Genomic DNA, 13,958 nt, shown 5'->3' on the forward strand with positions numbered 1-13,958 from the left:
ATTGCCAACCAACGACTTGCGAACTGCTTTCCACCGCACGGCAAGAAAGACTGGAGAAGATGGCGTCGGCTGAGGGCTATGTACCAGAGCGTGCTGACGTCAGGGTACTAGCTTGTACAGCCGATGCCAGACCCAGACTTTGTGATTCTGGCCGACCTCGGGCTGCCTGCCGGCAGGATCACCCTACAGTTATGACTGCAACAGTGAAACACGAAGAACATCTGGGTACTCTTGCTGAGAATTCCTTAACATTTCACCACTATGTCTCTGCAATAGTTCAGAAAGCCTTTTATCTGGCCCATCTAATTTCCAAAGGCAACTCCACTAGATACAAAGAAGTCTTAATTCCCCTTTACTCGTATCCTATCAGACCCATTATTGAATATAATGCACCTTTTGGCATGTATTTATCTAAACATATCACACACCCTGAGAGACCTCAGAGATTCATAAATAAAAAGATCAGTGGCCTCAAAAAGCTTAGTTATCAGGAGAGACTGGCAGCCCTTTCTCTACACTCAATCTCTTACAGACTCCTCTGTAGATATCTATGTCTAGTCTTTTATTCCATGAAAGATCCAACCCTATTTGATCTCCTATTCCTTTGCAGGACTAATGGTACATCAGATAGTTGCTTAAAGGAACAAAATGTTCATCAGCAGATAAATAAAACATGTTGGTGTGATACAGTCATATCTCAATGTATACTCACCTCTGGAACAAACTTACACTACATGTCAAACAGAATAGTACCCCTGCCACCTTTAAGGTAATCCTTGATAACTAGATGGGCAACCTCAAATTCTCTTCCTGTCTATCACATCTTAGGTTTATAGGTAGGTACTAGGCTATCGGCCCAAGGACCTATGCAAGCCTAGCCAACACGGTTCCCTGGCTTTCGCCACCCAAGAAAGTTATTTTCCTGTGCCCATCGAGCAGAGCAATAGAAGTGATCCCGAGGGTGAATTTCCCATTTCCCATCCACTCACCAAGATTTCTCTTGAAGAGTGCCAATGAGGAACTCTGCCTGACATAGATAGGTAGCTTGTTCCAGAGTATGGGAAGTCCCTGAGACAGGAATCTATCCCTCCAGCATGTTCCGTTTATTGTGGTGACAAGGTTTAGGACCAGGGAGCTCCTCCAGTCATGGGATTTTACTCTCTTCTGTAAGAGTTTCTTCCTTCTGTTGTAGAGTTTGTTTATAGCAGGGGACCACCAGATTGGCTTCCTTTATTTGGAGGATAGCGTCCTGGTTCTGTTAGGGATAGCACGATCCATGCACTCGTGTATGTGCTTATAGAGTGCATTTGTGTAGGATTCTGCAGTCGTAATTGTATTGTCCCTCTGTATGGCTGTCATGAAGTTTGCCACTTCTGTCTTAAGAAGCACGAAGTTGGCTTTGGAGAAATTCTTTACAGTGGTTTCCTTAATAGGAGGTGGGGGCAGGATGTGGATATCTATGGTGATTAGCTTATGGTCGGATATGACCAACGAGGAGTTGACTTCAGATGTGGAACACCGATCACTCATGTTGGTAATGACTAGGTCTAGGATATTGTTGCCCCTGGTGGGGGTGTGGATAAGCTGATCCAGGGGATTGGAGTTTATGAATTCCAGAAATCATTGAGTGAAGGAGTTGGTACATGAGCAGTTTTCCCATTTAACGGTGTGGGTAGTTGAAGTTGCCCATTATTAGGGTGTTTGGTTGAATCCTAATATTTTCCAGTATATCAAGAAAAGAGGAGTGGGAATACTGGGGCATGGTGGGGGATCTGTAGCAAGCTACAATTTGGATTGCAGTTTTGCCCAGAGTTAGTTGCACTTGGATAATTTCGGGTGCAATATGTTGGGCAACTAACCTGGATGTGTGGATATACTTAATGAATATGGACACACCTCCACCTTTGGTGTTCCGGTCGAGGTTATACGGCTGAAAGGTATGGTATGAGTTATTGCCTGGTAATGCAGGAGTGCTCTCTGGAGCCTTGAACCAGGTTTCAGTCACACCACAGATATCAATGTTCTCCATTTTGAGGAGTGCCTCGAATGAATGCATTTTGAAGTTTAGACTTCTAGTGTTGAGTAGCATTACCTTCAGTTTTGTTTGCGTGTACTGGTTACGGTGGTGGATTTGTCATTTGAACCTTGCCTAAAAAAGGCACTATGGGGTCGGCAAGAGCCTTAGCCAGTATCCAGAATCCCAGGGGCGTGAGGTGCAGGCCATCTCTGGCAAAGCATCGTGGCCTTTCGAACATGTCGTCCCAGGCAGATAGATACTAGATTCCCTTAGAATGACATCAGAAGCTTAGCCAATTGTTGCAGTCAATCATTTTGTCCTTGTACTGCGGTACCATTCTGGGCGAAGGTAGGATGCTACTCAGGGCTAGGGTCATACCTGCCTGGATTACAAGATCAGAGAGCTCTTCCATGTCTCTCTTCATGTAGGGAGGTACGTCTCAGGTCATTCACACCAACATGGACAATGACTGAGTCATGTTTACACTTGTTGTGGAGTGACCTGAGTGCATGGGTTATGTGGTGGATCCTGGCACCAGACAGACAGCTAACAGTAATCTTCTCCTTGTCTAGTCTGGTGAGTGGAACATCAGTGAGCCTGACTACAAAGTCACCTATGACTAATGTACTGGGTACGCTGTTTTGCCTTATGGGCTGTGATTGAGTGGCACACTGAGTCTGCGCGTTATGTGCCTTTTGGGTTGTGTTGAGGGGTGGAGGTTGCTTGTGTTTCTGCTTGGAAGGTCTCTGTTGCTTGGGCAGACTATTATTGAGAGGATCCGTGAATGTTTTTGTGCATCTATGTGTGGGTATTGGTGTAGATTTAGTGGGACTGTGTGTTGCGTGTGGTGTGGTGCAAGTGTTTACCTTCTCCTCTTGACTGACAGGTTCATTCTTGGGTTGAGAGAGCTTTGCCTCCAGTTTGGCTAGATAAATGCATCTCTCACAGATTGTAGTGTTGGGTGATAGGAGGACCAGGTTGTCAGTGTACATGAGGCAAATGGTACATCGCCCCAAGATGCACAAATTCATCAGTTAGACAGGAGAGAACACCGGGAGCTGTCCCTTGGACATACCTGGGTAATCACTAGTTTCCTCTAGACAAGTGAGGGAAGTAAGCACTAGAACAGTTTTCCTCTAAGCAACTGAGAAGGACAAGTACAATAAACTGTTATCCACTAGGTAATGAAGAAGGTTGAGTGCTGTAGTAATTGTAACTTATTTAGTGCTTACAACAGTTCTGAACCAGTGCGAAGCATGAAGAAGCAGATTTAAGTGGTAAAATGAAGAATCTGGCTAGTTCTAAGGGAAAACTGAAGAGCAGACTTTATAGCGCCGGGAATAGTTCAACCCTAGCTAAGTGGTGCTGCGCAATGTGCAAACTCGCGCAAACACAGGTTTTTAACTCAGAAAGTTGAAAGGGATTGAAATCAGCCCAAAATAGCCAATAAGGTTAAATTTCAGAGCTGGACACCACTCCTCTTGCGGAAGATAGGCTGCTCTATTGCTTACCACTCTCACTGATAAGCAGAAAGACCTCCCACTACCACAACAAGGTCTCGACCACTCAGAAACACAGACTAAAGTCCTGAAACCAGCAGATCTGGGATCCGGACTATTCTAGTATAGGAAAGGGTGGGAAACGAGCAGTACAGATAATATTTCTTGTTTTTTTTTTACTTTTTTATGAAATTAAGCAGCAAAAAGGAATTTAAACAGTAAAAATGCTCAGAAAAGGCTGTCGCACTTGAGTGTGATGCCTGCAGTATTAAATGCAGTTTAAATTGTTAACTTTTAAGCAGAAAAATCAAGTGTACACACAGTAAATTGATTTAGCAGCACAAATACAACAGAACCACAGTAAAAACGGCTTTTTAAAGTACAATAAATGAAAACAGTTAAGAGAAAGCCAAAAAAGGTACTTAGATCAACAAAGTCTCTCTTTCTCTTGCCTGAAATTCTGAACAGGGTTTGTTGGCTAGGCTTGAAAATCCCTGTAGACTGACTGATTAGTACTTGCCTACAAACCTTAAGAAAATAACAACAGTTCAATACTCAATATTTGACATACTGCATACCATTCTGGAAGGAAATAAACCAGACACAAAGCACTGTGAGGCAGCAATGTTAACCACTGTTTAGCAACCGCTAATTTCCAAAGTGTAGTCTTTTGTTAAAATGCCTGGATTTGATAAAATCCAAGCTAAAAAAAAAGACAGATGTTCCCTCTCAGTCAATACACTTAAATGGTAATAAAGCCAGTTCCAACTAAATTAAACCACACTCATAAGTTAAAAACACATCAGCATTATAACATCACCTGCATCACGCTATGGAATATTAAAAGGCAAAACTTAAAAAAAAAAAAAAAGTCTTTTCTTAAGTTCGTCTCTAAAGCTGCAGGTAATGAAAAAAGGAATAAATACAAACTGAATTAATGTACCATAAATCACATTCGTGCAACATGGTTTTATCTGTAGAACTGCTATTTATACACTGAACTACCTTATTTCATCAGTAAAACAATGCTACTATATTGCACCCCAGATGTACGCAACATATTTTTTTCTATGTTAGTTTTGCTCTTGTAACTGTCAACATATTGCCCATTTGTACCTCCATTCCGGGGAATGAATCTAGAGCTGATGTTGGAGCTTTCAAGGGAAGGTAGTCTTTCAGGTAGCCCTGAGGGTGCTTTGTGCGCTCTCCAGCATCCTGATGAAAGAGCAGTTTTTGAATGACTTAACCCCACCCCTGGGTCAGACTGACAAAAACACATCACCATAGTGGCCCACAATGCCCTCGCATTTACACACTCGCTCCAAAGACCACCATCCATCACTGGCTTGGTGAGATTAATGCTCACCCCAAGGCAGTTTCTTTGCAGTACCTTCCCTTTCTCCAAGGGATAGTGTCAGCATGTGTGGCTGGCTGTGCTCCCCACATTGGTCTGCCTAACCTCAATACCAGCACTGTAAAGCATTCGAGTGAGTCAAATCAGTCACTTAAGCTGTAGTCAGTGCTTTATCTATTGGCGCTGGCTGTATGCAGTCTATCAAATCATACTATACTGTAAATGTACAAAATAAGTAATACAACCAACTATGAGCTTGCAATCATTTACAGACTGCACCTTCGAGCATCTTCTGCATGGAGACATGCGTGAATGGGCATACCTTCGTTGAAGGTTGTGTGTCAGGGCTGGTAACTCGGCACGTAAAAATCAACTACCAATCATTAGCGGACCGGAGGTCCGCTGTGGCGACCCCTAACTGGGAAAAAGCCGAAAGACACAACAACAACAACCTTCTTTCTACTATAAATTCAGAAAGATTTAGCAGAGCGAAAGACTACATCACAGCTCTTAATCCAGTTCACACCCCTATTGGGTTTTGTGTTAGGATAAGTTATAATAAATGGTAACCAAATGAAATGTCAGGACCCACCACAGTGAGTCCTGAAATGAGGAAACCAAATGGCCAAAAGACTGCCCTTACAAATACAAAGTCTGAGATGACATTTCTTGGAATATTCCCTTTTCTCCAAGGTATGGTGATCTCAGAGTTGGTATATAAAAATATGGGGGGTATGGAGGGCACTCAGCATTTTGAGTGCAGATATTTCAGTAGGTAGCCATAACAAACATAAAGATTGCTAAATGACAGTAACATTAATGTTCACAGGTTCATAAGGTTTTACAAGGCTAACGACCACAAGGGTCTTTTTAAGCCTAGTCATGCATCCCAAATCTCTAACAACTTCTTGTACTCTTGACAAATGTAAGCAGGGACTTGGGAGATGAAACATTTACAAGCACGAGATTGGGAGATGAAACATTTACAGGTTGCCTGTATCCATTAAAAGATATATGCCAAATTAGGGATGAGCTTCCTATTCTCATCCAATTGTCCAAGTTACATTTGAAATGGGTTAGGGAGAACTCTGCTTCACATGGATGGAGGCCTGTTCCAGAGAAGGGGTAGTCTCTGGGATACATACCTGTCGCTCCAGCAGGTCCTATTTATATCCCAGGGAAGGTTTAAGTCTTTAGAATGAGTAATTCTGGTGCTTTTTGTTTTGTGGACATGGAGAAGATCCATCAGAGTGGGGTCTGACAATGCCTTGTATGCCAGGCATAGATCGCCCTTCAATAATTATTAGCGAGCAACTTTCTGTATCAAGCAAACCTTTCTGACTTTTCTATAAATTTAAAAATATATATTTTTCTGCAAGACACACACAGTAATTTTTGAAAGAAATCTCAATACACAAGTAGTGATTTTTCCTTCCAAGCACACATTTTCCAGGATTCCAACCCAAACAAAAACACGCATAATAATTTGGATTTCAAAAGGAAATTTTTCTTATAAAAATTACAGCTTCATATACTTTCATAAACAATAGAATTCCTGGTGATTTCTTAAAAATAGCAACCAGCTCAATTTCCTTTCCTGTATCCATTCTCATAAAAAGATCTATGCAGGAATCAAATGTCCCAGCCTTATGGAAAAAATCTTACATCATCCCACTTCACAAAACTCCAATGATATACCCATTTTTAGACCCACTGTCATTTTCTCCCCTCAAAAATCACTGAAAAATGCATTCATAATCAATTAATGACTCATTTAAAATGAACAACCTCCTCACGGCATAGCACTACTTCAGCTCTCAAATTTCACAAACACTATTAACTTAGCTAGAGACAAAGTCAACTGGTTTCTGCAGTGGTCTGGATCTGTCCGAGGCCTTTGAATAATTTATTATAGCATTCTTCTAAAATGACTCTCTTCACTTAGCCTATCAATCACTTCTACCTATTGGTTTTCCAGTTACCTTTCCAATAGATTTCAGTATGTTAAATGGATTAATTCTTACTCATCCTTCCTACCCATCAAAATAGGTGTTTCCCAAGGTTCCACAGTGGGCCACTGCTTTTCAACATATTCATCAACAACCTATACTCTGCCAAATGTCAAGCATCTCTCATACAATATGCTGATAACGCCACATTAATCTACTTTTCCAGTAACATAATTACTGTACAACACCTCACCCAAGAGTCATTTTCATCAGTTGAAAGCGGACTCAATAACTTCAAGCTTCAACTCAATCAAAAAACAAAGTTTCTGCTATTCCTTCCAAAAGCCCTTCCCTTACACAGCTCAAACAAAAATTCTCAGTAGCATCATCTGATAACACCATTACAGAAGTTATCCCCCATACGAAGCTACTAGACACGACAACTGATGATAACCTGAAATATGACCTAAATGTGCAATAGGCTATCAAAAAAACTCACCAAGAATCAGGGCACTCTATAGAGAAAAAAAATACTTAACTGATTCATCCAGAAAACTCCTGGCCTCTCCATTTTACTATATGGATCCCCAGTACTGCTTAACCTTCAAGAATCCATCCAAAATAAACTAAACCACTACTATAACCAAACAGTACAATTTTACACTAACTCAAACAAAACACATCACTGCTTCACGCTAAAAAAGCTCGATTGTCTTAAATTACCCAAACAACTCAGTTGAACTCAACTATTCTTAGTCCACAAATTAATATACAAACCAGAACAAAGCAAAGCCATACCAGACTTGCTACACGCATACAACCTTGGTAGACCACTTTGATATGGAAGCAAAATGCTCCTTACTACCTGCACACCACACCTGTCAGCAGGAACCTTTCTCAACTCCAGACATTTTGCCCACTCCTGGAAATCTACCCCCTCATACCTTAAACATACTAGCAACCTTTCCAATTTCAAGGCCAATCTAAAGAAAAAAAAAAAAATCTGACACCTGGAACTGTACATGCATATCCCTCAAAACCGATGCATGACCACCTACTCATTGTAGCTATGTCTTTATCACTCTAAATTCTCTAATACCTCCACATTTTAGCAGGTAGTAATGGCCTACATCAAAAGAAACTCTCACTTTAACGATACCAGACTACTAATGTATGCTCTTCTACCTCTTCAGCCAGCACTTGCTACAATTTATTTTCTTGTCTTGTGTCCTCCCATAACATTCTCATCTCACTAATAATAATCAACTCTCTCTCTTTCTCTATATATATATATCTTTAATTTTCCCTCCTGCTCATCACCCCTCCTCATCTCATTCTATTACTCTGTCCATTTTGGCAGCAGAATACTTATAATTTTTCATCTTCATACATTATTAAAGTTTAGTCAGTATTTTGAATAACTTTGTATTAGTTTGCTTGACATAAGTCATCCAAGTCTGCAGAGTTTCTTGTTACTTGCAGTACATATTGTATTCTTAATAATTCTATCTGTTTGTGTTTTTATTTGCTGTGGGGATGTCCTCCCTATGTATATAATTACTTCTGAAATACTGTTTTTATGTGTGTTTTTGTGGAGCATTTCTCCCCAACTCATTGTTAAACATTCAGTTTGTTGCAAGGCTTTCTTGCTTTGAATACAGTACTCAACTACATGCATGTCAAAGTATGTGGCATGAGAGCATCATTTCACAAATGTGAACACACAGGTATTTTAAGACAAATGTTAAACAGCTGCTTTTCTTACTTCATATGATTTAGCTCGATATTCTTTGGAATTGAGGCTTGCAGCATTTTTTGGTCGAATCACAGCGACAAACAAGTCTTCCGAATTTTCCAAGTCATCCGTCATGTTTCTGCCACATCAGTCTCTACAATGTAGCAACTACCAGCTATGCCTACAAAAGTAAAATGTATGTGACATAAGTCAAGGTGAAAATGCTGAATATAAAACATCTACAAACAGCTTTAAGAGAGAATATATGGGACCCTCAAACTCTTTCAGTAAAGGAGGCAAAGATATATAAACATTACTTGGAAAAAGAACAAATACAAAAGCAAATGCAATGCTAAGATAGAAAAGCAATTCTCAACACCACTCTGGCAGAGAACTCCATGATGTGGTTGTTAAGAATAAGGATCTTATCCCTAAATCATAAGTTAACCTTGGAAACCTCCAAAGTCCTTTGGTTACAGAGGAAAGTTACCTATCAGGATCATAGTGTCCAGGTTTTTAAACAGTCAGGATCCTACTTCATAGAGTGGAAAAGTATGCATAAAAAACAACCTTACAGCAGATTCTCTACGCTACAACAACTAAAGCCAAGCAAGCAGAACAAAACAGACACAACATTCTGGACAGTAACAGTAAGCATATCCTACAGATAAGGTGTGGAAAAGAGCACTGCAACAGTCTCTAACAAAAAGGACATGCACAAGTACATAATCAGAAATGGGAATAAAGTGATTAATTCTGGAGAGAATTTTAAGATTGTTTTCACTAATGTCCAACCAAGTCTTAGTCCACCAAGACGGACTCTTTTTGCTAGCTTAAAGACTTAAAACATTTGGCTACAATGCTATCGATGGGCAATGGAAAGTACACAGTATTAAAACTGAACAACTGTAAAACATCCCAAGTACCACAGGTCACTCTAAATACAGTATTTTTCGCAGTATCAAATAGACAAGATCTCTCTTCACAAGTGAGAGAATACAATTAAAGTAACAATAAAGGGAACTACTAAAATAAGAAGTTATGTACCTACCATAACGTTCCATGTTAGTTGTCTTCTCTCGCCTTCTTTCTTGCTTGATGGGTTCGGAGCCGATCCCTCGGCTCCGACTCGGCACTTGCTAAGCTCGAGAGTCACTTTTACCAGCTCGAGGCAGCCCCATATCCCATGATGCAAGGCGGTAAGTACCCAGATCTCGTTTGCTGACAAAGGGCAATAGCACCAAGCATAAAATACTTCCCAAAGGAAGAAAGAAAACTTACAGATGGAAGAAGGACCAGGTCTGAATGGTCTTCAGCATAACAGTTTCTTATAACAAGGTCTGTCCAGGCCAGCGGGAAGGGAGGGTCGAAGAAAGAAGGCAGAGAAGACAACTAACATGGAACGCTATGGTAGGTACATAACTTCTTAATGTTAAGTTGTCAATCTCGCCTTCATTCTTGCTTGATGGGACCGTCCCTAGCACCTCTATCCTGGGTGGCTCAATGGAACAAACTCTTGAGGACTGTAGAGCCAAAACTGGCTCTGTCCCTGGAGGCCAAGTCCAATTTGTAATGGGAAACAAAGTGTGAGGAGTGGCCCAAGTGGCCCTGCACAAATAGTGTCCAAAGGAAGTCTAGCTTGAAAAGCTGTAGAAGTAGCTAAGCTCCTAGTTGAATGTGCTTTAGGTTTTGAGCACAGCTGTTTTCCCCTGAGCGTATAAATTTCAGAGATGACCGAAGAAAGCCATCTGGACAAGGTCACTTTAGAAACAGGAAGGCCTTTTTATTATCCATAGGAAACAAAAAGTTGATCAGATTTTCTAAATTTTTGTTCTGTCCAAATAATATCTAAGTTGACGGTGGACATCAAGATAATGTAGCTTTTGTTCAGCTCTATCTGAATAGTTAGGAAAAATACAGGAGATCAATGGATTGATTCAAATTGTTCTTTGAAGCAACCTTAGGTAAAAAGGTTGGATTAGTTCTCAAAGATACTCTGTCTTTATGAAAAACCAAATAGGGGGGTCGAACCGAAAGAGCATGAAGTTCAGACACCCTCCTGGCAGATGTAATAGCCACTAGGAATAAAGTTTTCCAAGAAAGATATTTCAGGGAACAAGAAACAGCTGGCTCGAAGGGGGGAAGAATCAAGGATGTCAGCACTAAATTTAGATCCCACTGAGGAGGAGGATTCCTGATTGGAGGCTTTAGTAGGAAAATTCCTTTCAAGAAGGCCCTGCAGAGCCTATGGGACATAATATTATGATCTGCTATCCCGACGTGAAAATTGGAAATAGCAGCCAATTGAACTCTGACTGTAGAAGAAGAGGAGCCTGCATGAAAAATCTCCGCTAAGAAGTCCAGGACTGCCTGAACAGGGGCAGTAAAGGATCAATATTCTGGGCCTTAGCCCAATAAGAGAAACGTTTCCATTTGCTTGTATAAATCCTCCTGGTAGAGGATTTTAGCGGGTTACTATGATGTCTCTAACTGGGTTAGAGATCAAAGGAAGCCTGGCTAAGGAAGGAAGTGGAGCAACCATGCTGTGAGGTTGAGAGAAGGGATTGACCGGTGCAGCTGACCCGATTGGTGAATCAGAAGATCTGGCACTGGGTCCAGATGCCACCGCTGCACCAAAAGGTGATGATGGAGGAACGGAACCAAACTTGTCGAGGCCAATAAGGGGCAATGAGAATCAATTTGGCTCTCAAAGCGGTAGCTTTCTGGATCACCTGAGGGATCAGAGGAAATGGAGGAAGGCATAAAGAAGTCCCTGGGGCCAATCCTGGGTCAGAGCGTCTCTGGGGGATGGCCTGATAGAGGGAAGAGGCTGAAGAAGTCTGGACATTTGCTGTTTTGGGGAGTAGCAAAAGATCGCAACATGGACGACCCCATTCCAGAAAAATCTCTTCCGCTATAGATTGCTTGAGAGACCACTCGTGAGGCATGAGAATAGCTCTGCTCAATCTGTCCGCTACAATGTTGGTTTTCCCAGGGATATGCGTTGCTACCAGAAACCGATGAGAGGAGATCGCCCATTGCCATAGTCTGAGCGCTTCTCGACACAAGGGGTAGGACTTGGTTCCGCCCTGTTTGTTGATATACCAAACTACAGACATGTTGTCTGTGTGGACTGCAATTGTCCCTACAGGAAGAAAGTCGTTGAGGGCTTGCAACGTTAAAAGCACTGCTCTCATCTCCAGGACATTTATGTGCAGATGGTACTCGAACGGCTGCCACGCCCATGAACCATCCTGCCCTGATAATGACCCCCACCCGATCAGGGAGGCATCCGTGGTGACAGTGGCTATCGGGGATGGGGTACAAAGTACCTGCCTTGGTGAACCTGAGGCGATGTGATCCACCAAGCAAGATGCTCTTTGCATGTCTGTGTCACCAGAATCTGGTGACGCATTGGAAGTTGCTGGTATGACCATTGTGTGAACAGCATCCACTGAAGAAGGCATGTAGAATCGAGCCAGGGAAGAAGAGTAATGGCGCAGCCATGAGACCTAATACCTTTAGAACCATTCTGGCCTGTACTTTCTTGCTGGCCAGAATGATCCTGACATGACTCTGAATGTCGGAAACTCTTTGATCTGTAAGGGTAGCTGACATCCGAACAGTGTTTAAGTTTGCGCCTATGAAGGTAATAGACTGGCAGGGCGATAAGGATGACTTTTCAAGTTGATTGAGATGCCCAAATGAGAACAAAGGTCTATTGTGTAATCCCTGGCTTGTATAAGCTGATGCCTGGTGGTGGCTGACAGGAGCCAGTCGTCGAGATACGGAAACACCTGGAATCCTTGACGTCTTAGGTGAGCCGTGACCACTGCCATGCATTTGGTGAACACTCTGGGGGCTGTAGTGAGACCAAAGGGCAGGGCTCTGAACTGGAAATGACTGGACCCCAGCCAAGCGGAGAAATCTCCTGGAGCGTCTGTGAATTTTGATGTGATAGCACGCATCCTGAAGATCTATTGAGCACATCCAGTTGTCCTTCTGTAAGAAGGGCAGAATTGACTGAAGAGTGACCATTCGGAATCTTGTCTTCCTGACAGACTTGTTGAGTCTGCTGAGATCCAATATTGGTCTCCAGTCTCCTGTCTTTTTGGGGACCAAAAAGAACCTTGAGTAGATTCCGGCTCTGAATGGTCTATTGTAACTGGCTGAATGGCTCTTTTGCAGTAGTTTTGAGACTTCTAACTCTGCAATTTCCCTTAGACCGGTGGTACATCTGGAAGGGAACTTGAGGGAAAGGACTTTCCTCGAAAGGAATTATGTAACCCTTGGATATGATCGACTGTACCCATCTGTCTTGAGTGAGGGAATGCCAGGCTTCTGGGTACAGTGATAATCTTCCCGACTGCCTCCAAGGAGGGACAGCCGGGCAACACCTCAGGGATGCTGAAAGGGCTTGTCAGAGAGAGGCTCCCTGTTTCCCTGGTTTTGGACCCCTCTGCCTCTAGAGCGGCGCCTGTTGTTGTTACCCCTCTGCCTCTAGGGGTAAACTGACCACGTGAATCCGGCGTGACTCCTTGGGATTCTGAACCACATTTTCCCACCTTTCTGTCCTTTTGGATAAGGTCTAGAAGGGGTGGAAAATGGACTCCAACAGCAGAAAGAGTCTTGCCGTCCTGTTCGCACCTGGTCAAGGTTTCCTTCACCTGAGGGCCAAACAAAGCTGACCCATCAAAGGGAGAATTTGTGAAGGACGCCTTAAAGGGATCCGAAAATCACATAGCCGCATCCAGGCTTGGCGTCTAAGAGCCACACCTGTACCTGCGGCTCTACTCGCTCCATCCGCAGCATAAGATATTAGCCGCATGGAGGAGTTTGCAATGGAATTGAGGGTTCCTAGCTGCGAAGCAATTTTTCTTGAGCCCCTGCAGCTGTAGGATCCTGAACTACTTCACCTAGCTCCTTAAGGATATCCCTCTGGAGTCTGGTGAAGTGACATAGGTAATTCAGCGAACGCATAGCAAAGGTCGCTGAGGAAAACATCCGCCACTACCTATCCATGGTCCTAGAGTCCTTATTAGGAGGATGGACGGGCACGGAAGGATCTGCAAGTTCCTTTTGGTGGGCGCAGCCCCCACCATGGCACCAGCGGGGACACCCCTTGTAAGGAATTGTTTGTCACCCGGGGCAGTGATAAATTTTGAAGGCCTCCTAGGGACTGGCTCTACAGAGTCAGGAGCTGCCCACGCCTTCGTGCAATAACCTGCATAAGGGGGCAGAAGGCGGAGACACCCAGGAGGTGGAGGGCTGAGATCCAAACGCCTCTAGGTATACTGACTCATCCTCAGAGGGATTGTTGGTGGGCCAGTTTCCCTCTGTTTCAGGAGTTCTAGGATGTCTGAGAAGGAGACATCCTCAGAGGGGATCTAGGGGATCCCTCTGA

The 13,958-nt window shown here is 42.9% G+C and overlaps 1 protein-coding gene across 1 annotated transcript in view; it reads right to left on the reverse strand.

Annotated features, from left to right (window-relative positions):
- Positions 1-13,958, reverse strand: part of KRIT1 (KRIT1 ankyrin repeat containing) — a 772,078-nt gene that overhangs the window by 728,946 nt on the left and 29,174 nt on the right. Inside the window, 1 exon segment of the mRNA XM_044066350.1 lies at positions 8,585-8,735. Within this exon segment, the coding sequence (XP_043922285.1) occupies positions 8,585-8,689 (105 nt within the window). The 5' untranslated portion in view covers positions 8,690-8,735.

The sequence above is a fragment of the Protopterus annectens genome, chromosome 3.part1 (assembly GCF_019279795.1).
Source record: "Protopterus annectens isolate FY-2018-M chromosome 3.part1, PAN1.0, whole genome shotgun sequence".
Lineage (NCBI taxonomy): Eukaryota > Metazoa > Chordata > Ceratodontiformes > Protopteridae > Protopterus > Protopterus annectens.